This window comes from Mustela lutreola, chromosome 1 (assembly GCF_030435805.1).
Source record: "Mustela lutreola isolate mMusLut2 chromosome 1, mMusLut2.pri, whole genome shotgun sequence".
Lineage (NCBI taxonomy): Eukaryota > Metazoa > Chordata > Mammalia > Carnivora > Mustelidae > Mustela > Mustela lutreola.
The window spans coordinates 230,560,375-230,585,580 of NC_081290.1; the positions used below are offsets into that span (position 1 = coordinate 230,560,375).

At 37.5% G+C, this 25,206-nt stretch overlaps 1 protein-coding gene across 1 annotated transcript in view; it reads right to left on the bottom strand.

Moving 5' to 3' along the window:
• The window catches only part of RNF169 (ring finger protein 169), an 83,638-nt gene that overhangs the window by 29,572 nt on the left and 28,860 nt on the right, over positions 1 to 25,206 (bottom strand). Inside the window, exon 2 of the mRNA XM_059132657.1 lies at positions 22,035 to 22,108. Coding sequence (XP_058988640.1) covers positions 22,035 to 22,108 — 74 coding nt within the window. The remainder of the gene's footprint in view (positions 1 to 22,034; positions 22,109 to 25,206) is intronic.

The window sequence follows — 25,206 nt, forward strand, 5'->3', positions numbered from 1 at the left end:
TATTTTCTTGTCCCTTCTGATAGTTTTTCATAAGGACTTAAGAACTTGGGTCTCTAGGAAAGAGTTTTCATATTCTGGGAAAATGCCTCAGGGACTGTCAGAAAGTAGCATATACACTTGAGAAAGAATTATCAATAGCTGCCCTGTACTGAACTTTTTTTTGTCCAGGCATTAGGTTTATAGAGCTATCCTCATTCAAACATTAAGGGCTCTGTGTGTATATCCATCATTATCATTTTACAGACCCAAATATTAACACTCAGCAGTTAAAAGTTGCAGAGACTGAATACTGCAGAGCTTGGATTTTAAAGCAAACCACTGGCTTCAGAGATCAGGGTTTCCCAACCTCAGTACTTGGGGCCACATAGGTACTTTTTTGGGGGAGCTATACAGAGTCTGAGAAGAAGGCTCATGCATAATAAATACCTTATTTGGGAGCAGGAGTTAAGGACAGAGTAACATAACACGGAAAGAAAGCCAATAAAAGTGGTGTGACAGTTGGTCCAGTAACTGGCTACAAAGGACAATATGAGAAACCACATGAAACACATCTCAAGACTATCAGTGTGAAGTGAGAAAAAGGGAAACAGATCAATTGACTCCAACCTCCCACGGACCGAAGTTCGCTCCGCAGTGTGTTAACCCCCCCTGACACTTGGCTTGTACAACTTGAGCAAGTTCCCATGGTGGGCACTGCCACAGCGATAACAGAGAAGCCCAATGCTAACAGCAAGAGGCAGGCAGTAGGAGCTAAATGAGATCTCAAGCTGCGCCAAAGTGAAGCTGCCTACAACTGTAAAAGCAATGATTTTTACTGCCACTTTTAGATGCTAATTATTAGAGAAAAACTACTGACTTCTGTACATTCATCTCATACTCAGTCACATTACCACGAAATACCATGTAATTTTTTCCTGAAAATATCTTTACTTGGCCTTCACTAGTTTTTTTAAGATTTCATTTATTGATTTGAGAGAGAGAAAGAGAGCATGCACAAGCAGGGGGAAGAACACAGGGATGAAGACACTCCCCGATGAGCAGAGAGCCCGGCGCCTGCCTGGCTTGATGCCAGGACCCTGAGATCATGACCTGAGCCCAAGGCAGACATTTAACTGACTGAACCACTAAGGTGCCCCTTTCATGTGTCTAAACTGGTATACCTGAGAGCACCAAAATTCGTTTATCCATTCAAGTGCTGGACATTCGGGTTGTATTTAGTTTGGGGGTATTATAAATAAAGCTGCTAAAAAAACAAGTCTTTTTGTGGACAGATGTTTTATTTTGCCTGGCTACATAGCTACAAGTGGAACTGCTGGGTTACATAGTAAGTATATGGATTTTTTTATTTTTGTTTTTTAAAGATTTATTTATTTATTTGTCAGAGAGAGAGCATAAGCAGAGGGAGCAGCAGGCAGAGGCAGAAGCAGACTCCCCGCTGACCAAGGAGTCTGACGTGGGACTCAATCCCAGGACCCCCAAATCATGACCCCAAATCAAAGTCAGCACTTAACTGACCGAGCCACCCAGGCGTCCCTAGTAAGTATATGTTTAAAATTAAAACATAATTGTCAAAATGTTTCCCATCGTGGTCATACTATTTTATACTCCCACTAGCAATGCATGAGAGTTTCAGATGATTCATAGTTTCATATTCATTCTCACTCTTGGAATGGTTAGCCTTTTAATTTTAGCCATTTTAGAGGATGTAAGGGGACATTCCACTGTGGCTTTAATAACTATTTCCCTGTAGGCTAATTCCACTGAGCATCTTTCCATGTGTATAGAAGCATATTTTCTTTTGTAAAGTATCTGGTCAAATCTTTCACTCTTATTATTATTATTACTATTAACCTTATTGTTTGCTAGGTGCAAGAGTTCTTTACAAATTCTGGATACAAATCACACATTTTAAGAATATTTTCTCCTGATATTTGCTTTGCCTTTTTATTTCCTTAACAAGTAAAAAAAAAAAAAAAAAAAAAAAAAAACTTTTTTTAAAAGATTTTCTTTATTTGACAGAGAGAGATCACAAGTAGGCAGAGAGGCAGGCAGAGAAGCAGGCTCCCTGCTGAGCAGAGAGCCTGATGTGGGGCTCGATCCCAGGACCTGAGATCATGACCTGAGCCAAAGGCAGCGGCTTAACCCACTGAGCCATCCAGGTTCCCCAACAAGTAAAAATTTTTACTTTGATAAAGTCCAGTATGTCAATTTTTTTCTTTTGTGATTAGGATTTTTTGTGTTCCTGTCTAGAAAATCTTTGCCTATCCCAAGGTCAACATTTTTTTCTTCTGTGTTTTCTTCTGCATAATTTTAGCTTGTAAGTTTAGTCTATGACCATTTTGAACCAACTTTTGTATATTGTATAGAGATCAAGATTCACTTTTACATATTCATAGGATATTCAGTTTGTTCCAGCACGACTGTGGACAAGACTATTCTTTTGCCACTGAATTACTTTTGTGCTTTGATGAACATTAGTTGACTATATATGAGTGGGTCTATTCCAGCACTATATTCCATTCTATTCCATTTATCTATATGTCTTTTCCTTATGCCAATACCATACTGTCTCAGTGACGAACATCATAGCAATTCTTGAAATCTGGTAGTAAAGCCCCCCAGAACAACATTCATTATTCACAGACAAATAATGCTCCATCTAGAACATCCACTAGAACCTACAAAAAGGCTACTAGAAATATTGAAGAAATTTTAGCAAGGTAATAGGATAGAATAGCAAAATATAAAAATCAATTGTGTTTTCATTGACTCACATGAACAACTAGAAAATGAAAATTCAAAAATACCATTTACAGTAACATCAAAAATATCAAATACTTAAGATAAATCTGACAAAAGATGTGGAAACTGAAAGCCACAAACACTGCTGACGTATTAAAAAAAAACAAAACAGGATATATCATGTTGATGGGTCTGAAGACTCAATATTATTGAGATGTCAATTCTGCCTCAATTGATCTACAGGTTCAATGCAATCCCAGTCAAAATCCTAGAAGGTGGTGGTGTTGTGTTGGAGGAGGAACTGGCAGGCTGATACTAAAATATATAGAGAAGGAAGAACAAAGATAACTTTGAAAAAGAACAATCTGGATAATTAACACTATGAGATTTCAATAATTGTTGTAAAGCTACAACATTCAATCAAAACAGCATGATAATGGTATAAAAATAAATAGGTCAATGGTACAGATAGAATATACAGTTTAGAACCTAACCCACAAATATATAGATAACTCATTTTTGACAAAGGTATGAAAGCAATCCAGTGGAGAAGGGATAGTCTTTTCAACACAGTACTGGAACAATCGAATATCCATATGCACAAAAAGGACCTTGGATCTATACTCACATCAGGTATAAAAATTAACTCAAAATGGATCATAGACCTAAATGTAAAGCCTAAAACTATAAAGCTCCTGGAGAAAATCTCTGTGAACTTAGGCTGTGCAAAGAATTCTTAAATATAACCCCAAAAGTACAATCTACAAAGAAAAAAAAAACTATAAACTATCTTTCATGAAAGTTAAAAGTTTCTGCTCTTCAAAAGACTCTAGGAGAATGAAAACACTGACATGGACTGAGAGGAAAACATCTGCAAAGCACATACCTGATAAAAGATTTGTATCCAGAACATACAAAGATCACTCAAAATTCAAAAGCAAGAAAGCATGTGACCAACTTTAGAAATAAGGCAAAAGATGTGAACAGACATTAAGCCAAAGAAAATATATGGAAAGCAACTAAACACACGAAAAGATGTTCAAGATCATTAGTCGTTAGGGAAATGCAATTTTTTTTTTAAGATTTTATTCATTTATTTGACAGAAATCACAAGTAGACGGAGAGGCAGGCAGAGAGAGAGAGAGGGAAGCAGGCTCCCTGCTGAGCAGAGAACCCGATGCGGGACTCGATCCCAGGACTCTGAGATCATGACCTGAGCCGAAGGCAGCGGCTTAACCCACTAAGCCACCGAGGCACCCCGGGAAATGCAAATTTTAAAACCAAAATAAGATACCATTATATAACAATTGAAACTGCTAAAATGAAAAAGACTAACCATACCAAATGTTGGCGAACATCGAGAGAAACCAGAACTTTCATACACTGTTGGTAGGAATTAAAATAGTAAAATCACTTTGTAAAAGTTTGGCAGTTTCTTAAAAAACAAAACACACATCTACCATATGATCCAGCCATTTCAGACCTACACATTCACCCTTCTAAGAAAAAAAAGACTTGTCTATACAAAGACATACATGAATGTTCATAGCAGCTTTCTTCATAACAGCCAAGAACTAGAAATAACCCAAATGTCTATCAATGGGCATATAAAGTAAACAGATTGTGCATATGCATACAATGAAATACTACTCAGCAATAAAAAAATAAAATACTGATACAGGCAACACAGTGAATGAATCTCAATATAATTTTGCTGAGTTTTTTTAAAAAGCCAAACAAAAAGAAAAAAGAGACACACTAGACTTCATCCAAATTAAAAACGTTGTGCATAGGACACATTATCAATAAAGTAAAAAGATGACCTAAGAGTTATCTACACTAAGAGTGTGGGAGAAGATATTTGCAAATCATATAACTTATAAGGATTTCATTAAAGAGCTCTTACGACACAACCCAGTTCAAAATTAAGCAAAGGACTTGAATAGATATTTCTCCAAAGAAGAGACACAGGTGGTCAATAAGGTACTCAACATCATTATTAATAAGGGAAATGCAAATCGAAATCATTATGAGATAACCATTAAAATGACTATCACAAAAACATTTTTTAAAAAGATTTTATTTATTTATTTGACAGACAGAGATCACAAGTAGGCAGAGAGGTAGGCAGAGGGCGGTGGCGGGCGGTGGGGTAAGGGTGCGTGTCGCAGGCTCCCCGCTGAGCAGAGAGCCCGATGTGGGGCTTGATCCCAGGACTCTTGGATCATGACCTGAGCTGAAGGCAGAGGCTTTAACCCACTGAGCCACCCAGGTGCCCCTATCACAAAAACATTTTTTTAAAGATTTTATTTATTTATTTGACAGAGATCACAAATAGGCAGAGAGGCAGGCAGAGAGCGAAGGAAGCAGGCTCCCTGCCGAGCAGAGAGCCTGAGGTGGGCTCAATCTCAGGATCCTGAGATCATGACCTGAGCCAAAGGCAGAGGCTTTAACCCACTAAGCCACTCAGGCGCCCCTCACAAGAACATTTTTTTAAAAAGTAACAAGTACCAACAGGAATGTGGAGAAACTGGAGCCCTCAGACATGGTTGGTAGGAATGTAAAATGGTGTAGCTGTTGTGGAAAAGTTTGACGATTTCTCCAAAAACTGAACATATCATCACCCATATGACCCAGTAATTCTACTCCTAGGTATATACCCAAAAAACCTGAAAACCAAAACTCAAAACAAATACTGGTACACTAGGGTGTATTGCAGCATTAATCACAACTGCTGAAAAGTGGGAATAACCCAAGTGTTCAAGAGATGAATGGATAAACAAGATATGATCTGTCCATACAATGGTATGTTATTCAGCCACAAGAAGAAATGAAATACTAAGACATGCAATAGTGTAGACAAACCTCCAAAACATTATGCTATGTGAAATAAGCAGACCAAAAGTAGAAATACTGTATGATTCCATTAATATACCTAAAATAGGCAAATCTGTAGAAATAGGAAGTTAGGTTAGAGGTTACCGGGGGCTAGGGGAATGGAGAAATGGGGAGATATTGATTAATGGATACAGGGTTTCTGTTTGGAGTGATGAAAAAAAGAGAGCAGTGACAACTGCACAACACTGTGAATGTACTTAAGGACACTGAACTATACAACTTAAAATGGCTAAAACGGCAAATTTTACATTATATATATTTAATAGCACTTTAAAAAAATGTTAAGTGTTGGGGTGCCTGGGTGGCTCAGTGGGTTAAAGCCTCTGCCTTCAGCTCAGGTCATGATCCCAGGGTCCTGGGACTGAGCCCTGCATTGGGCTCTCTGCTCAGCAGGGAGCCTGCTTCCCTTCCTCCCTCTCTCTGCCTGCCTCTCTGTCTACTTGTGATTTCTGTCTGTCAAATAAATAAACAAAATCTTTAAAAAAAATGTTAAGTGGCATATAAACTATTCTGTAAGTATCATTAAGTTCCAGCTAGCTTTCTATCCTCTTAGATACTACAATAAATACCTTACATGACAGGTTCACTCTAGGCAATATTTTAGAGACACGATTCAACTAATCTCCTGGTCAGAACCAGGTAAGTGAATTTTCCACTAACAGCTAAACACAAAGCCAAACAAAATTCCTAGCCACAGGGCAACGTTCCAGAGATAGAACAGGCTACTGAGCTCACTGGATTCTTAAATCCTACTCATGGGAGTTCAGAAATGCCTGTACAGTATTTGTAGCTAATTCATCTGTCTTGAACAGGTAATACTCGTTTCACCATGAAAAATTATCTTCAAAATTGTAGAATCTAGCTATCAATATCCAGGCATTCATTTTATTGTTCTCTCCACTTTTATATTTGTTTGAATATTACAAAAATTTGAAATTTTGAAATCATTTCTAACATCTGTTACGCTAGTTAACAAACCTCAGGCACTAGATGACTATAGAAATAAAAGGGCTTATCAGAGCCTATGAAGTGAAGGTTCTGATCATAGTATTTCGAGGGCTATATAACTACTCCAAAGCGTGTATTATCTAGGAGTACTTTGAATGTTAACTAGCCATGCTTAGAGATTAAAATAAAACAGATACATATACCACACTATTTCATATGAAATATTTTCAAGTCTCTTTTATAACATCCAGAAAGTACTTCTATTGTGGATTTTCTAAAATAAATTACCGGCATCTAGCTACTTGTTTTCAAATCTCTTGGCCCCTAGACACTATGAGCTTCTTTTGAAGGGGAACATAGAACTGTGTCCTATTGATTCTTTTTTTTTTTTAAGATTTTTTAAAAATTTATTTATTTGACAGATCACAAGGCAGAAAGAGAGAAGGAAGCAGGCTCCCCGCTGAGCAGAGAGCCCGATGCTGCAGGATCCTGGGATCATGACCTGAGCTGAAGGCAAAGGCTTTAACCCACTGAGCCAACCAGGCGCCCCGTGTCCTACTGATTCTTGATTTCCTCTCTCCTGCTTGGAGTTCTAAACTAGTATCTGTGTTCAGAAAGTTCAGTTACACAAATAATTACAGAGTACTAGAGGCTACGTGTCAGGCATATTTTTAGTGCTGAGGATATAGCTCTGATCAACAATGACAAAGTGGTTCGCACTGGGCTTACATTCTTGTAGAATGCAAGTGAAGTGAGTAATAAGGTTGGACCAAACAATTCTGAAAGGTCCTTCCAACAAATACTCTCTGTGATACAAATTGTACTGCTGTGGTGACCAACTAGTCCCCATGCTTTGGGGAAGCTTCTCTCAATTGCACAACAAAAGGTAACCAACCAACCTGCGGAGCAAACACAGAGCTGGTGGGAGGAGGGGTGCCCGACACTTTTTAAAGACAAGCGGCTCATTCATCCGTAATTTCCTCATTTTCTTATCTGAATTAGTATAATGGTCTACTGTCCAATGACAGACTACAGAAATAGTTTGTGACAACTGTAGGACCATAAAGCTTCCTTCATGGTGTTTCATTTATCTGCCTCCTACCAACAAGTGATAACAAATTTTTCCTATAAATGAAGATGATGATATAAGAAAACATTCAGTAAATTATAAGAGTTACACACATGTAACTCATTTCCTACATTTTCTAGTTATCTCCAGGCCAAAGGGTCTCAAACTGGGATCCTAGACCCCTAAGATATCCACAAAGGTGGTAATGGGAATCTTTAAGTTAATTTTCAACAAAAAGATTAACAATCTTACAGATCATACACTTATAGCCCATAAAGTTGTACCCACTAAATACCACCATCTCAATAAATGGGTCGAATACATTTTTGTTGATGTCTAGGGCTTATTCTTTAATCGATGGTATTGAAAAAATTTTCAATTCTTAAGGAGCTTATGAAAGGAATATAAGCTGATAAAGTAGTATAGTACCACTGCTTCAGAACCATTACTCCAAGCATAATGAACCTGTTAATCAAATTAGTGTCAGAACATTTTAATTTACTTTGGTATCTAGAGAAGTCAGTGCTTTACATCTTCTATCTGGTTCCTAGAGTCTCATTTGATACTAATGGCTACCACTTCTATAGGGTCTAACCGGTGATTATTGCTGATGCTGGCACCAAAAAAAAAAGCATTTGGGGTAAACTAGAACTATGCGCAGTTTCCGTTTCAAAGCATCCTATATCATAACAAATGATCTCTTGCATACAAGGCTAAAGCCTTGATTTCTACTTGAGCAATCACATAAATAGCACCAAAGCAACTGACTTGCTCTTATGATTCTTCCCTAATTTTAAAGGTATCATATGGATGACACTATGCTCCCTTCACTTTAAATTCTCAAACACCTTTCAATTTAAATGTTATGTTTAGAATTAAGCACCTATAAATATTTATGCCTAGATAACATTTTACAAATTTTCTCCTTTATGTAATAAGGTATTTAAAATTACTCCGAATAGGTTTTAAATTACATGCATTATGCAGAAATGCATATAAAAGTAATTGCAGGCATTCAAGTTTACATGTAAATTCAGCCAGCAGATACTGTAGAAGGCAGATGTTTAGTTGCCAAGCTAAAAGGCCAAATGAATTACAGGGAACTCACCTATGAGAAGTAGAAAGAAAGGTCACTAAGTAATCAATTATGAAAAGGCAAAGACAGACTTCTTCATTGTCCAAAGTTCAAGAAAATTTGAATTCATTTGATTCATACCACTAACTTTCCAACCTCCAACTATGACTTTTCCATGGTCAGTCACTGCTTACTCAAATGAACAAATGGTAGCAATGGAGGGGGTTACTTGTGCTAGATATTTCAGAATTCCAAATTTTGAAGAATAATGATAATCCTTATATATGAATTACTACGTGCCAGGCATTATTTCACAGTAACCCTACAAGCTAGGTACTATGGTGTACATTTTACAGCTTAAGAACTAAGACACAGGGGCGCCTGGGTGGCTCAGTGGGTTAAGCCGCTGCCTTGGGCTCAGGTCATGATCTCAGAGTCCTGGGATCGAGCCCCACATCGGGCTCTCTGCTCAGCAGGGAGCCTGCTTCCTCCTCTCTCTCTGCCTGCCTCTCTGCCTGCTTGTGATCTCTGTCAAATAAATAAATAAAATCTTTAAAAAAAAAAAAAAAAAAGAACTAAGACACAGAGAGACAAACTAACCTGCCCAAATTCACACACAGAGCCAGTATCTGAACTCAGTTGGCTCTTACTCATTTTAATATAATGTCACTCGGCGTAGTATAAATTATTCACACTGCATCTATATTGTTACCTGTAGAATACATGCATTTTTTTTTTTTCAGTTTAAGATAAACAGAAATGTTGAGTCTCAGATATAAGAAGCAGCAAAGGAGATTTTATTTTATTTTTTTTTAAGATTTTATTTATCTATTTGACAGAGATCTCAGAAAAGGCAGAGAGGGAGGCAGAGAGAAAGGATGAAGCAGGCTCCCTGCTGAGCAGAGATTTTCCTGATGTGATGCGGGGCTCGATCCCAAGACCCTGGGACCAAGACCTGAGCCGAAGGCAGAGGCCTTAACCCACTGAGCCACCCAGGTGCCCCACAAAGGAGATTTTAAACTCTCATTTGTATCCAGAAAAATATAACAATGCTTACAATTCCATTGAAAGCAAATTACTTGTGAATTTTCACACAAATCTGGCTAAAGATGAAGAAATTTTTTAAAATTATCTTGTGAAATCTTTTTGAAATATCATTTTTAAAAGTTATTTCTCATTCTTGAATGGTTTTTGGCTTTAAGGAAAATGTTAGTATATATATATGTGATATATTACGGTAATATTTTCTGTTATTCAATATAATCATAAAAATGTTGGCATGTTTCTAAATTTATTGATACAGAAAGTTTCACATGATATGCGGAATAAAAATATCAGTAAAAATGACTTGTACAGGGGCGCCTGGGTGGCTCAGTGGGTTAAAGCCTCTGCCTTCAGCTCAGGTCATGATCCCAGGGTCCTGGGATCAGGAGCCTGCTTCCTCCTCTCTCTCTCTTCCTGCCTCTCTGCCTACTTGTGATCTCTGTCTGTTAAATAAATAAATAAAATCTTTAAAAAAAAAAAAATGACTTGTACAGGTTGCCTGGGTCGCTCAGTTGGTTAAGCATCTGCCTTTGGCTCAGGTCATAATCCCAGGGTCCTGGGATCGAGTCCCACACAGTCTCCCTGCTCAGCAGAGAGTCTGCTTCTCCCTCTGCCCTTCCCCCTGCTCATTCTCTCTCTCTCTCTCTCTCTCACAAAAATAAATGAGTAAAACTACTTTAAGAAAATGGCTTGTATAATATGATTCCAAATCTATTTTGTGAAAAGTCTTAGGCTTTATGATAAACATTTAAATGTCATTATTAAAGGTGGCAAGATTACTGGTAATATTTCCTTTCTTCTTTTTTTTTTAAAGATTTTATTTATTTGACAGAGAGAGATCACAAGCAGGCAGAGAGGCAGGCAGAGAGAGAGGAGGAAGCAGGCTCCCTGCTGAGCAGAGAGCCGGATGCGGGCCTCGATCCCAGGACCCTGAGATCATGACCTGAGCCCAAGGCAGCGGCTTAACCCACTGAGCCACCCAGGCACCCTATTTCCTTTCTTCTTTAAATCTTTTCATTACCTGAACTTCTTCCCTTTTTATAATTCTGTTTACTTTTATAAGCAGGAAAAAAATTTAATTTATTAAAATCTTCATTCATCCATATTTTTTATTTTGTAAGAGTTTTATAAACAAGAGTTGCAACTGCTCTACAAAATTCCCTAGTTTGGCTTTCATAGGTGGTATTGAAATGACTTTATAAAAACTATTATACTAATACAGTAATCTTATAACTACTGATCCTCTCCTCTCACAAATCAAAAAGATAAGGAAAGATAGCACATCACAGAAATCACTTGAATAGCCTGTTAGTATAATTACATTTGATCAGGCTTTGCATTTCCTGAATGTTATTTTCTTTGAAAAGCTATTAGGTGATAAAGTTGCTCCTGATCTTGTCTGAATAGTTGCAAATAGCAAAAAAAAAAAAAAAAAAGAAAGAAAGAAAGAAAACAACCAGGTTTAACATTTTTAGATTTTTCAGCAACAGCTGTTCTTCCCTCAGGCAGTCAAAATACAATTTATTGTTTTGAGTTTTTCCTTCTTAATACCACCTAGCTTACCTTCCCTTAAGGTACTATGTACTATGAGATGTACTATGAGATACTGTACCTATTTTCTGGCTCTAGAAATAGGCACATCAGCACCTGCCAAAAGCAGGCACTTCCTCAAAGATTACACAATAATATTTCAGAGGAATAAGAATAACAAATATTGCAGCAAAAAGAATTCTAGAAATTTTAAAAACATATCTAGTTCTATTGTGAGCCAGCTCTATATCCCTACACAAGCCATTTATTTATTTATTTATTTATTTATTTATTTTAGATTTTTTTATTTATTTGACAGGGAGAGAGAGATCACAAGTAGGCAGAAAGGCAGGCAGGGGGCGGGGGGAGGAAGCAGGCTCCCTGCAGAGCAGAGAGACGTGGAGCTTGATCCTAGAACCCTGGGATCCTGACCTGAGGCGAAGGCAGTCTTTAGCCCACTGAGCCACCCAGGTGCCCCACACAAGCCATTATCTTAAAAGAAGGAGCTTTGAAACTAGATGATCAACCAATGGATTCAATCATCGTTCAGTGAATACCTCTGTGCAAGATCCTACAGTAAACTGCTCCCACTGCCTTCTCACCCATGATTTCACTGCCAGCAGTTTCAGTCAACCATGGTCTGGAAGCAAACGATCCTCCTTCTGACATACCATCAGGTCAACAGTAGCCTAACTCTACCTCACAGTCAGTGCCTACTCACTTCACTTTATCTCATCACACGGGTATTTCATCACCTACATTACCAGGAGAAGGGTAAATACAGTACATGAAGATATTCTGAGAGAGAGAGGGAGAGACCACATTCACAGAACTTTTATTACAATATACTGTTATAATAACTATTTTATTATTAGTTATCATTGTTAACCACTTTACTATGCCTAATTTATAAGTTAAGCTTTATCCTAAGTATGTATATGCAGGAAAAACCACAGTATATACAGCGGTTGGTACCATCCACAATTTCGGGCACCCACTGGGAAGTCATGGACCGTATTCCCCATGGATCAGTGGGATGACTTTATCTTACACGCAGTGGAGAGTTAAAGAGACTAAACAGATCCACCTTGAAAAATTTTACAATCTAATAGGAAAGAAAAATTTAAATGAGCATTTTGCTGCTTCGACAGTATGCCAGAACATATTTTAAACTTTCTAGGTAAATACAAGCTCCTTTTAAAATAAATGGAATTTTTAAAAAGGCGTGGGGGGGTGGGGCTGCTGAAGGCCAGCTCAACATTCAGCTCGTGATGCACTGAATAGCCAAATAAACTTAAATGTTCTAGAGAGAGGAAAAAGAGAGACAGAGAGCATGAGCAGGGGGATGGACAGAGGGAGAACCAGGCTCCTCGATGAGCGCAAAGCCTGATCAGGACTCTGGGATTATGACCTGAGGGAAAGGTAGAAGCTTAACCTACTGAGCCACCCAGGTGCGCATGAAATGTGCTAGTTTTAATAGAGTGCATTATATTTTAAGTTCATGGCATAAAAATAATAAAAGAGACTTTAAAGATACATAATTTCAAAATCAATTAGCTTCTACAAGTTTACTTACCTTGAAAAAATTCTTTCACAAAAGTTAGGATCTGCCTTATAGAGACAGTATTCACTTTGGTAACCCATTGACCATATCTGATTACCCTGTGCTCTGGCTGAGGACTAAGAACTGCATACTTACTACTTGAATAATTCAGCCAGCAATGGGGAGAAAATACTCCTCAAAAATGAAACCAGTAGGGAGGGAGAAAAAAGAAAATGGATAGGTCAGTAAACCAATTCAGAGAAAGCCTAAACCACTCATGTGACCCACAGAATTACCGAGAGCAGTTCATCTTTCCCACTACAAAAACCAGGGAGATAAGCAGTCTAGAAGCAGAGGCTGTTTTTTTCCCCTACTTTCAACCTTTCAGAGTCCAATGATTCAAAGAAGACAAACAAGAGCATGTGGATTATAGGTTTCCTAACTCTAACATAAAGCAACTATTTAAACATGTAGTCTAAAAACTATATGGACAGAAGAAATAATGGTGTAAAAATAAGCTTAATCCAATAAATAAATAGAACTTACAGAGAGGAATCAATTATTTCAAAAGACAAAAATCACTAACAGTCTTACATAGAATAGAAACATGAAGATATCAATATTGAAATAATTTGCTATAATTTATTTTTTGATTTCAACATTATAGATAAGAATGTAACAATATATATATATACACACACTATATACACACACAAACAAAACACACACCTATATATACACATGTACATACACATACGTATTCAAGAATGAATACAACAAAACTATTAAAAAAAAAAGAAACTATTTCCTTAAGCAATGTAACAAGACAGAGGACTGAGCACATGTTAATTTTCTCTTTCCACTTAAAAACCCCATAAAATGTCAAGGAAAAAAAGAAGCCAGGAACTTTTTTCAATCAATATAATACATCTATAAAAGCATGGGGGGTGGAGGGGGAGGAAGCATGCCATTAGTAATCAAGTTTACAAATGCTCAAAAGATAGAACTGGTTTTCACGTTCAAAGACTGTGAACAAGTGATGTGCAGAAAACGTATAAATGACCAGCAAATATACGATGCTCCTCCTAGCTAGTAATCAGGGAAATGTAAACTAAAACAATGAGATATCATTTTTATCTAGCAGATTAAGAAAATACTAAAAATAATGATAAAAGTGGGGTGCCTGGGTGGCTCAGTGGGTTAAAGCCTCTGCCTTCGGCTCAGGTCATGATCATAGGGTCCTGGGATCGAGTCCCACATGGGGGGGTGTCACTGCTCAGCAGGGAGCCTGCTTCCTTTTCTCTCTCTCTCTCTCTCTCCCCGTCTGCCTCTCTGCCTACTTGTGAGCTCCATCTGTCAAATAAATAAATAAAATCTTTTTTAAAAAATGATAAAAGTTTGGCAAAGATTTAAAGAAAGGGGAATCTCTTTTACTGATGGTGAGAGCATTAGTTGAAAAAACGTCTTTCTAAAAGGCAATTTTTTAGGGGCGCCTGGGTGGCTCAGTGGGTTAATCCTCTGCCTTCGGCTCAGGTCATGATCCCAGGGTCCTGGGATAGAGGCCTGCATCAGGCTCTCTGCTCAGCAGGGAGCCTGCTTCCACCTCTCTCTCTCTGCTTGCCTCTCTGCCTGCTTGTGATCTCACTCTCTCTGTCAAATAAATAAAATCCTTAAATAAATAAATAAATAAATAAATAAATAAATAAATAAAAGGCGATTTGTTGGAGCCCTTGGGTGGCTCAATTGGTTGAGCAGCTTCCCAGGGTCCTGGGATCAAGAGCTGAATGTCAGACTCCCAGCTCAGTGGGGAGTCTGCTTCTCCCTCTCCCTCTGTCCCTCCCCCGACTTGTGATGGCTCTCTCTCTAATAAATAAAATCTTTTTTTTTTAATTTTTTAACTTTTTTATAAACATATAATGTATTATTAGCCCCGGGGGTAGAGGTCTGTGAATCACCAGGTTTACACACTTCACAGCACTCATCATAGCACATACCCTCCCCAATGTCCATAACCCTACCACCCTCTCCCAATGCCCCTCCCCCCAGCAACCCTCAGTTTGTTTTGTGAGATTAAGAGTCTCTTATGGTTTGTCTCCCTCCCGATCCCATCTTGTTTCATTTATTCTTTTCCGACCCCCCAAACTCCCCACGTTGCATCTCCACTTCCTCATATCAGGGAGATCATATGATAGTTGTCTTTCTCCAATTGACTTATTTCGCCAAGCATAATACCCTCTAGTTCCATCCATGTTGTCGCAAATAGCAAGATTTCATTTCTTTTGATGGCTGCATAGTATTCCATTGTGTATATATATACCACATCTTCTTTATCCATTCATCTGTTGATGGACATCCAGGTTCTTTCCATAGTTTGGCTATTGTGGACATTGCTGCTATAAACATTCAGGTGCATATGCCCCTTCGAATCACTACGTTTGTATCTTTAGGGTAAATACCCAGTAGTGCAATTGCTGGGTCTTAGGGTAGCTCTATTTTCAACTTTTTGAGGAACCTCCATGCTGTTTTCCAGAGTGGTTGCACCAGCTTGCATTCCCACCAACAGTGTAGGAGGGCTCCCCTTTCTCCGCATCCTCGCCAGCATCTGTCATTTCCTGACTTGTTAATTTTAGCCATTCTGACTGGTGTGAGGTGGTACCTCATTGTGGTTTTGATTTGTATCTAATAAATAAAATCTTAATTAAAAAAATAAAAGGCAATTTGTTAATATCCACCAAAATACAAACTGCACATCCCATTTGCCCTGGAACTTTCACTTCTAGGAATCTAAATTAAGAAAGTACTAGCTTGCATATGTTCCTGTGTATTCAGCATAACATCTCTTTAAAACTGGGAGAAATTGGGGGTGCCTGGGTGGCTCAGTGGGTTAAAGCCTCTGCCTTGGGCTCAGGTCATGATCCCAGAGTCCTGGGATCAAGCCCCGCATTGGGCTCTCTGCTCAGCAGGGAGCCTGCTTGCTCCTCTCTCTCTGCCTGCCTCTCTGCCTACTTGTGATCTCTGTCAAATAAATAAATAAAATCTTTTAAAAAAAAAAGAGAGACAAATTGAAAAGAATTTAAATGACTAACCAATGGAATAGTTAAGTGAATTATACCTCATCCATACTATGAAATACCGTTCAGGATGAAAAAAGTGTCTAATTTGAAAGCATTCCTCCCACAAAAAAAAACATATATTGGGGTGCCTCAGTGCGTTAAAGCCTCAGTGGGTTAAAGCCTCTGCCTTCGGCTCAGGTCATGATCTCAGGGTCCTGGGATCGGATCAAGCCCTGCATTGGACTCTCTGCTCAGCATGGAACTGCTTCTTGCTCCTCTCTCTCTGCCTGCCTTTCTGCCTACTTGTGATCTCTCTCTCTCTGTCAAATGAATAAATAAAATCTTTAAAAAAATAGTAATAAAAGCTTAAAGATTTGAGAATCCCTATCTTCCCCTTATGCTACGGAGCTAATCATTAAGTTTGTTAAATCCCGGGACTTAAGGAATCTTGCCTTCTCAAGTACTATTCTAACATAGCACTTTGTGAAAGGATATTTCTACCATCTCACCAGCATTTTTAGCTGTAATGATTTTTCTCTTGTCTCTACTTCTGTGGAAAAAGAAATTTTGACCTGTATCCCTGGAGTTAATAATACATTATATGTTAATGAAAAATAAAAATATTTTTTAAAAAGAGAAGCAGAGAGCCTGCTTCCCTTCTTCTCTCTGCCTGCCTCTCTGCCTACTTGTGATCTCTGTCAAATAAATAAATAAATATTTTTTAAAAAACACATAGTGGAAAAAAGAGCAAGTTACAGAAAAGATCATACTATTCCTCAAAAAACCTAGCTTCTCTGAAATATTTACCATCAGACTATAACACCCACAACCGCTCTTTGTGGTAGACACCCACCAATCTTTGTCAATCCCCTTATTCACAGAAAAACTTAGCACCTACATTTCTCTCCAACTACTCTAATGATCATTCCTAAAGAATTCAGCCTTAGTATACTCTCAGTTCCTTTACTTCCTCCTAAATAAGTCTTTTCTTCCATCCTACTTCAGTGTCTACTCTCTGATCATACTCTGAACATTCTCCTGTCTAGTAACTAAACTACCTCCCAGTCTCAGTTTTGAGACTCTCACATTTAGACCACAACTTCCTAGCTTTCCAGCTTGACTGGTATGCCAGTGACCCTATTTTTACAATTCTCTATCGCCATCAAAACCTCGATCCATTGACCCTACTGCGCAACCACTGTCTATCACGTAGTCATCTCAATTCCCTCCTTAAATAACCTCCTCAAAAACCATGGTCCAAAACGAAACAACCTCCTTGTATACACTTTCCTATCCATTGCATCTCTCCTTCCATCATCTTCTAAGCAAAACCCTAACTCTGCTTAAACCCAACATACTGCTGAATCCAAAAGTGCCCTAATTGGTCTTATTTCCATTCTTGTCCCATGAGTCATAGACTGCTAGCCACCTAACCCATTATCTGTTCTTTACTTCCTTTCCAAGAAAACCCAGATTTTATGTGGAAAGTTAATGTACCCAGCTAAAACACTGCCTCCCAGACTCCCTGGCAGCTAGCGACAGTCTATGACACTGGACTATGAAGCACACATGAAGTCACTTAGTTGGGTTCTGGAGAAAACTCTTTTAAAAAAAAAAGGAAACCAGGAAAAAAAATAAAAAAATAATAATAAAAAAAAAGAACTCAAGGACATCAGGTGCCTCAGTCGGTTAGGCATCTGCCTTCGGCTCAGATCATGATCCCAGGGTCCTGGGACTGAGTCCACATTAGGCTCCTTGCCCATTTGGGAGCCTGCTTCTCCCCCTGCCTCTGCCTGTTGCTTCCCCTGCTTGTGCTCTCTCTCTTTCTGACAAATAAATAAGATCCTAATAAATAAATAAATATTTTAAAATTATTTTTTAATTAAAAAAAAATTCAGCTGACATGTACCTTTCTTCCCCTACCTTCTGTCTAGATGTGATTCTAGAGAAGGATCAGCCATCCCACAGTACAAGGAAACAGGCACACTTGAAGATGTCTAAACAGAAAAACAAAAGGAACCTGACTTCCTGATGTCATGAAGCTGCTGTATCAGCTCTGGGCTGCCTACATCTGGTTTTTGTTAATTGAGAAAAATAAAACTCCTAATTTGCTTGGGTTGTTATTTTTGGGTCTCTACTATTCACAGTAAATACATTTCCTAACTCCTAGGTGCATTACTGTTTATTCCCTACAGCACAACCAGAGACCTTTAAAAGTATGAGTTGGATCATATTACTGATTTCACATCACACTTAAAATAAATTTAGGTTCCTTAAAAGGTCAACTAGGCCTTCTTTGATGTGGCCCTTCTATTTCTCCCAACTCATCTCCTACCAAATCCCCATACCACCCTGCCCACCACTTGCACACCCACACTGTTCCTTGAACAAGCCAAACTTGTTTCTGTCTCAGGATCTTTGCATTTGCTGCTCCTTTGCCTAAAATCCTCTCTCCTCATACTTTTACTTGGTTTGCTACCTCATTTCTTCGAGGCAGCAACTCAAACGTTGCCTTCTCTGAGAGACCTTCCTGATTACTCTATTTAAAACAGTCTTTTTGTGTCTCCTCACGTTTCCTCTCCATTCTCCCATAACTCTTCTGATCCTATCTGATCCTACCTTATTAATATATAGTAATTATTTGTTTGCTTATTTACTGTCTTTTGCACTAGAATGGAATCTCCCTGGGCAAGGGCCTTGGGTGTCTTCTTCAGCACTATTTCTTCAGTGCCTGGCACATAGGACACAAAAAATATCTAATGTATAAGTCAATATACATCATCATTTCATTAGTACTGAAAAAGACTAAAGCGTGTGTGTGTGTGTGTATGTGTTTAAGTATATAAAGGACCTAAGATAATACACTAACTGCTGATACTCGTTAACCATGGTGAAGAGAATGAGAAATGAGGAACTTTCACATTTTGCTCTACATATTCCTCTATTTTTAAGAAAAATTTTTAAAGATTTTATTTATTTATTTGACAGAGAGAGAGAGATCACAAGTAGGCAGAGAAGCAGGCAGAGATAGAGGGGGAAGCAGGCTCCCACTGAGCAGAGAGCCCGATGCGGGGCTTGATCCCAGGACCCTGAGATCAAGACCTGAGCAGAAGGCAGAGGCTTAACCCACTGAGCCACCCAGGCACCCCTCTTGTTTTTCTTATTACGAAAACAAAATTACCTATGATATATGGCAAGAAGAAAGCTTTAAACATATTCAGAAATATAAATCCACTCATAGAATCATACAACTTAGAAACTCAGTAACCTTAGTAAGTGTAACAGTACCTACAGGTAGGAGGATCTATGATTACTAAGGAAATATCTTTTAAAAGAACTAGAATTAGGGGGCGCCTGGGTGGCTCAGTGGATTAAAGCCTCTGCCTTCAGCTCAGGTCATGGTTCCAGGGTCCTGGGATCGAGCCCCACATCGGGCTCTCTGCTCAGTGGGGAGCCTGCTTCCTCCTCTCTCTCTGCCTGCTTCTCTGCCTACTTGTGATCTCTGTCGTCAAATAAATAAATAAAATCTTTTTTAAAAAAATAACTAGAATTAGAAGAATAAAAATTTCTTATTAACTTTTTGTAGCCCTTATAAAAGTTTTTACTCTCACTTAAACAAAATAAAATATACCAAACAAAAAGTATGTTAGTAGCATGTTATACATCAAAATAGTAATGATAAGTTGCATAGAACTAATTTCCACTCACCATCCCTTGCTTGTAGCAACTTTTTTTAAAAGATTTTATTCATTTATTTGAGAGAGAGAGAGAGAGAGAAACACCATGAGTAGGGGGGAGGAGGCAGAGGAAGAGGGAGACCTGAGCAGAGCACTACTGTATGGCTCCAATCGCAGGACCCTGGGATCATGACCTGAGCCAAAGGCACCCAAGGATCCCACTTATAGAAACTTTTAAGGATTTTCCTTCCCTGGATATTCATCCAATAATCTAGATATTTACTTTGTTTTGTTTTAGAAAATATGTACTCTACGAGAAACCTTTTCTCTATCAAGTTCTCCATCTGAATGTCTAGTGCTTTTTAATTCTTCTTTATAACTTTATTGAGACACATTTTACATGTTATATATATAATCTATCCACCTCAAATGTACAGTTCAATGACTTTTAGGAAATTTACCAAGTTGTGGAACACACCAGATTTCAGTTTTAAAAATCTTCACCACTGCAATTAAATCACTCATGCCCTTTTATTGTTAATCCCCATTCCCACCCACTAATTCAACGAGCCACTGGTCTCCTGTCTCCATGACATCTGTCTATTCTGTACAGTTCCTACAAATGGAATCATAGAATATGTGGTCCCTTGTATCCGGTTCTTTTCACTTAGCATCTTTTTGAGGTTCATCCAAGAGGCAGCATGTACTAATAGTTCATTCTATTTTACTGCTGAATATTATTTCACTGTATAGATATGACACATTAGGGTCTTTCGATTCTCTGACTTGAATTTCCATTTTCCAGGTTGTACCATGGGTGCCAGCAACTTGGGAATTGTGGGCAAGGAGCTATATATGTCATTTATTTAACCCAAATGACACAGGTGAATGTTTTTCAAACCCAATCCAGTTTATATAGGATAAGATTGTCCTAGCTTCACTTAACATCATTTCTGCCATTTAAAATGCTTTTAAAACCATTTTTCTGTCCTCCCTTTTGAAATGAGTAAAAGTACAGTTCCCCAAGGTTTCTTTCTCTCTCCCAAAGCTTATAAAAACCTCTACTCTTACTATGCAATCTGTTTTAATCATTTTTCTACCTTCAATTCCTTGTTTTCTCTTTATCTTCAAGCTGATAGCTTTCCATATTCTCCAAGTTTGTAAAAAGGTATATTAGAATTAAGTATCTGCAGATTCTGGAATTTTATTTAAGAGAAATCTGTGGTTTTTTTTGAAGTGGTCCCTATAAAGAATTTCTTCCTATGTAGAAAAAAGCTTTGTAAGTCATTTAAAAACCAAAAAACCCTCACAATACCATTATGAAAGGAGCATGAGGACCCAAGTTAACATATGACACTCTCATCTAAAAGAGAAAGTCAAAGAATGTATAGTAATTAAACAAAGTTCTCTATTTTCTCTTTAATATGGCCTTTTTAAACATTTTTTTCATTCACTGTAAAATGCCACAATAATGTTACTATCTCACCTGTTTTATGATGATGTCTGATTCAGATTAAATGGATTATTTACCTTTATAAAATATTAAATATCCATATGTAGAATCATTTACAAAGGTAGATAACAGGGAAAGTGCTAGGGAATGATGACACAAATCTTATAACATACCTATCACCAGCCTTTTTGACACCTTAATTCTCTAAGTGATTTTGCAGACAATTAGCTTGAAAACCTTGCAAATAAGATGACGGGGACATAGCTAAAAGCTTTCCTAGAGGTAAACATTCTCTACCTAGGAAATTATTTTACTACCCCCCTTACTATCCTAAGTTATAGTTCTTCTGCAGTATATAACAGAGTAAAGGCAACAAAAGATAACACCAGTTTCATGTAATTAGAGGAACCTTGCAAGATAAGGAAAAATAATACAATCTATTATTTTTAGAGCTTAAACGTTGGTTTTTAACCAAGATTTAAATGCCAAGAATAAAGGCACTTGGGTTGCTCACTGGGTTAAAAATTTGACTCTTGGTTTGGGCTCAGGTCAGGTCATGATCTCACAGACTGTGGGACTGGAGCCCCACAGAAAGCCCCATCCCCCCAACCCTGTGGCAGGCTCCAGGCTCAGCAGGGAGTCTGCTTGAGTTCTCTCCCTCTGCCCCTCCCTACACTGTAGCCTGTGCTTGCTCTCTCTCTCTCTCTAATAAATTGAAATAAGTAAGTAACTAACTAAATGCCAAGACTACTCCTGTTAGTGGTCAGTTATTGTGTTAGGTGTAATACAGGCCAGGTGAGCTACAGTTTCATCTGTAAAAGGACAGCCAAAAAGGGGTTCTTAGTTAAGGTATACTCTATGTCTATTATAGCTACAGTATAAGGTGATATGGAGAAAGACAGGCTCTACATTGTAAACTTGAAAAAACTCTAAATATTCTTTAATGTCATCATTTTAATTTACTTTAAGAAAACGAGTGGTGTGATCATGCATACACTGTACCTTTCTCAGGCTTTCATATTCCTCACGAAGTTCCCCAGGCTTGCTTAATTTGATTGGTGCTCTGAATATAAACTCTGGAGGAAAGGGAAAAGAAAACACTTTTTAACAGGAGTTTCTAAGAAAGAACCCAAAACCCCACCTACTGCTGTCCCACCTTATAAACCACATAAAAAAAATTACGGTCATCTTAGTTTAAATATTCATTCACTCATTAACGAATATTTATTAAAGGGTATAAACAAGGCACAATTCTAAGTACTGGGAAGAAGCATTGAACAAATAAAGCCCTTGTTCTCAGGGAGTTTACAATCTTACAAACAATAAGTAAACAAGTGTGTGCATATAATAGAACTGGTAGGATAAAGTATTATGGAGAAAAATAAATGTAGGATGAAAGAAAAAGATTATCTTATAAAGAATGGAGCCTCACTGATAAAGTCACATGTTAAAGGACCTTAAGGAAAAAACATATTTAATGTTACCAAGTAACATTTTAAATGAGTTAAAGTTTTATTCATAGCACTGTATTTTTCTATCTCTTTTTCAATATCGCCAGCAGAGTATTTTCCTGCATATAACCTGTAGATATTTTTGGCATATAACCTGATTTTTTTTTAAAGATTTTTATTTATTTAACACACACAGAGAGAGATCACAAGTAGGCAGAGAAGCAGGCAGAAAGAGAGGGGGAAGCAAGCTCCCTGCTGAGCAGAGAGCCTGATGCGGGATGTGGGGCTCCATCTCAGGACCCAGAGACCATGACCCAAGCTGAAGGCAGAGGCTTAACCCTCACCTGAGCCATCCAGGCACCCGAACCTGATTTTTTTTTTAATCCTTAAAGCCTTTGTGGTTTTTATTGGCCTAGAGAATAAAGTCAAAACTCTTCAACCTGTCATTCAATGCTCTCCAAAGATGGATCACAACTTCATCACAATTTCTTCTTTCTCCAGCATTAGATCTCTTAAACCTTGACTATCAAATTACAATAGATACATGCCATATATTTTTAAACCTTCTGCTCTGTTTTCTTAGCTGACATTGTTTTTTCACCTTATCTCTACATATTTTTAAATCCAAGATATTCAGGACTGCAGGAGGCACACAACACAGGTTAGTAATATAAATAGACGATTAAAACCCAAATTAAGAACAGGAATAAGAGAGAAGTTCTAAATGCTATCAAAAAGGAGGGGGGAAGTACACACCTCTGCCTCCTTAAATGTACATGACACTTCTATAAAATTCTATGTACCTGCAGTGATCAAAATATAGTATTAATTTTAGGACTTACTAAGAACTCTATACCCCATTGAAGATGATAAATATTTGTTGTAGAAAAGCAGGCTCCTTAGAAAGTTGACTTTTGTCCCTTTTCAGTTGTCTCAACTATTCTCAAAGACTCTTATTTAATACACCTGAGAAATGTGGAAGAGACTTAGAAACACTGGATCTAATGCAAAGGCAGGGAACAGCAACTTAAAGGCCTACAAGTACAAGGGAATTGTCAGACTGTTGGTGTGGGAGGCAAACATTCCACCACCTTCACTCACTTATTAAAAAAAAGTCCTGACGACTATTTTAATCACATCCCTTAAGCACATTTCCAATTATAGGCAAATAGTATTTAAAATCTGATACTTTAATAGAGAAGGAGAAGGAGAGAGGGAAAAGAATCCTTAAGGCAAAAAAAAAAAAGTACTTTCAATCCATTTATGGAGAAACTATCAGATGTAAAATACTTCATATATATTTCCTTAGTAAATCTTCACAGAAACTTTATAAGGTAGGTCTCAAACCCATTTTACAATAAGGAAAAGGAGAGGATAATGACTTGCCTAAGGCCACAAAACCAGTACATGGCAAAACCAAAAGCATTAATAGGAATAAAGAGGGAAATTACATAATGATTAGAAAGGCAACCCAAAAAGGAGATATAATAATCATGAACTTGTATGAACATATACCACAGCAAAAACTAATTAAGATTATAAGGAGGTATTAAGAAATCCAAAATAATGCAAGAAATTTTAATACACCCCAATTAAAAACAGATCAGGCAGACCAAAAGGTAGTAAAAATGTAGAAAAACTGAACAAAATTAACAAATTTGATCCTAATGTATTTATATATATATATATATATATATATATATATATGTATAGAGTGTGTGTGTGTGTATAATAAACAGAATATATATTCCTTAAAGTAAACAAGGAACAATTAAAAACACATCAGGTAACAAAGAACCTTTAAAGAATTCATATTATACAGACTTTGCTCTTGGATCCTAGCTACTATTTTCCAAGCCAAGTTTTCTGGCTACCTGGCTGATAATTCTGCACTTGATCTTAGCCAAAAGGCCGAGAAGCGATGTTGGCTGATAATTCTGGATTACCCAATATTCTTTCTCAATAAATTCTTCTGCTGCTTAAATTTGCGAGTAGATTTCTGCTGATTAAAATGAATAATCTGGCTGATTCCATCTTTTATACAGAACTATGAAATGACCATAAACCAACCTCTAAGAAAAAAAAGACAGACAACAAAGGAATACTAAGAATAAAGAGGACCAAAATACAGATATCAAGGGGAGTTCAAATCTCCAAAGACTACTCAAACAATGTTCTCATGAATAATCTTACAGGTATAATATTTTACAAGTAGATTCACAGATTAAATTGCTGGAATCAGAATTACTGTGTCAAAGAATATGTGCATACATGCTTTTGTAATTCTGATAGACAATACCAAGCCGCCCTTCCTTCCTATAGCCTGTGCAGACTTAGGTCCCACCAGCAATGCAAGAGAGTGTCATCTCCTTGTATCCTGTTATATCACACAATGAGTGTGATTTTTTTTTTTTAAGCTTTGTCAATCTAACAGGTGAAATTCTGTACCTTATTTACATACTTTGAGTAAAACTGAGTACTTTTCATGTTTGAGTAATTTGCGTTTACTTTGATATGAAACGTCTATGCATTTCCTTTACTCTTTACATTAACTTTTTCTTCTTGATTTGTTAAAGCTCTCTATAAGGCAAATTAGCCTTATGTCATATGACTAGCAATACTTTTCCTAGTTTATCATTTGTCTTGACTTTGCTTGTAGTGGTTATTTTTATGTAGTTATATTAATCAAACTTCTTTTTCACAGCTTCAGTATTTTATATATT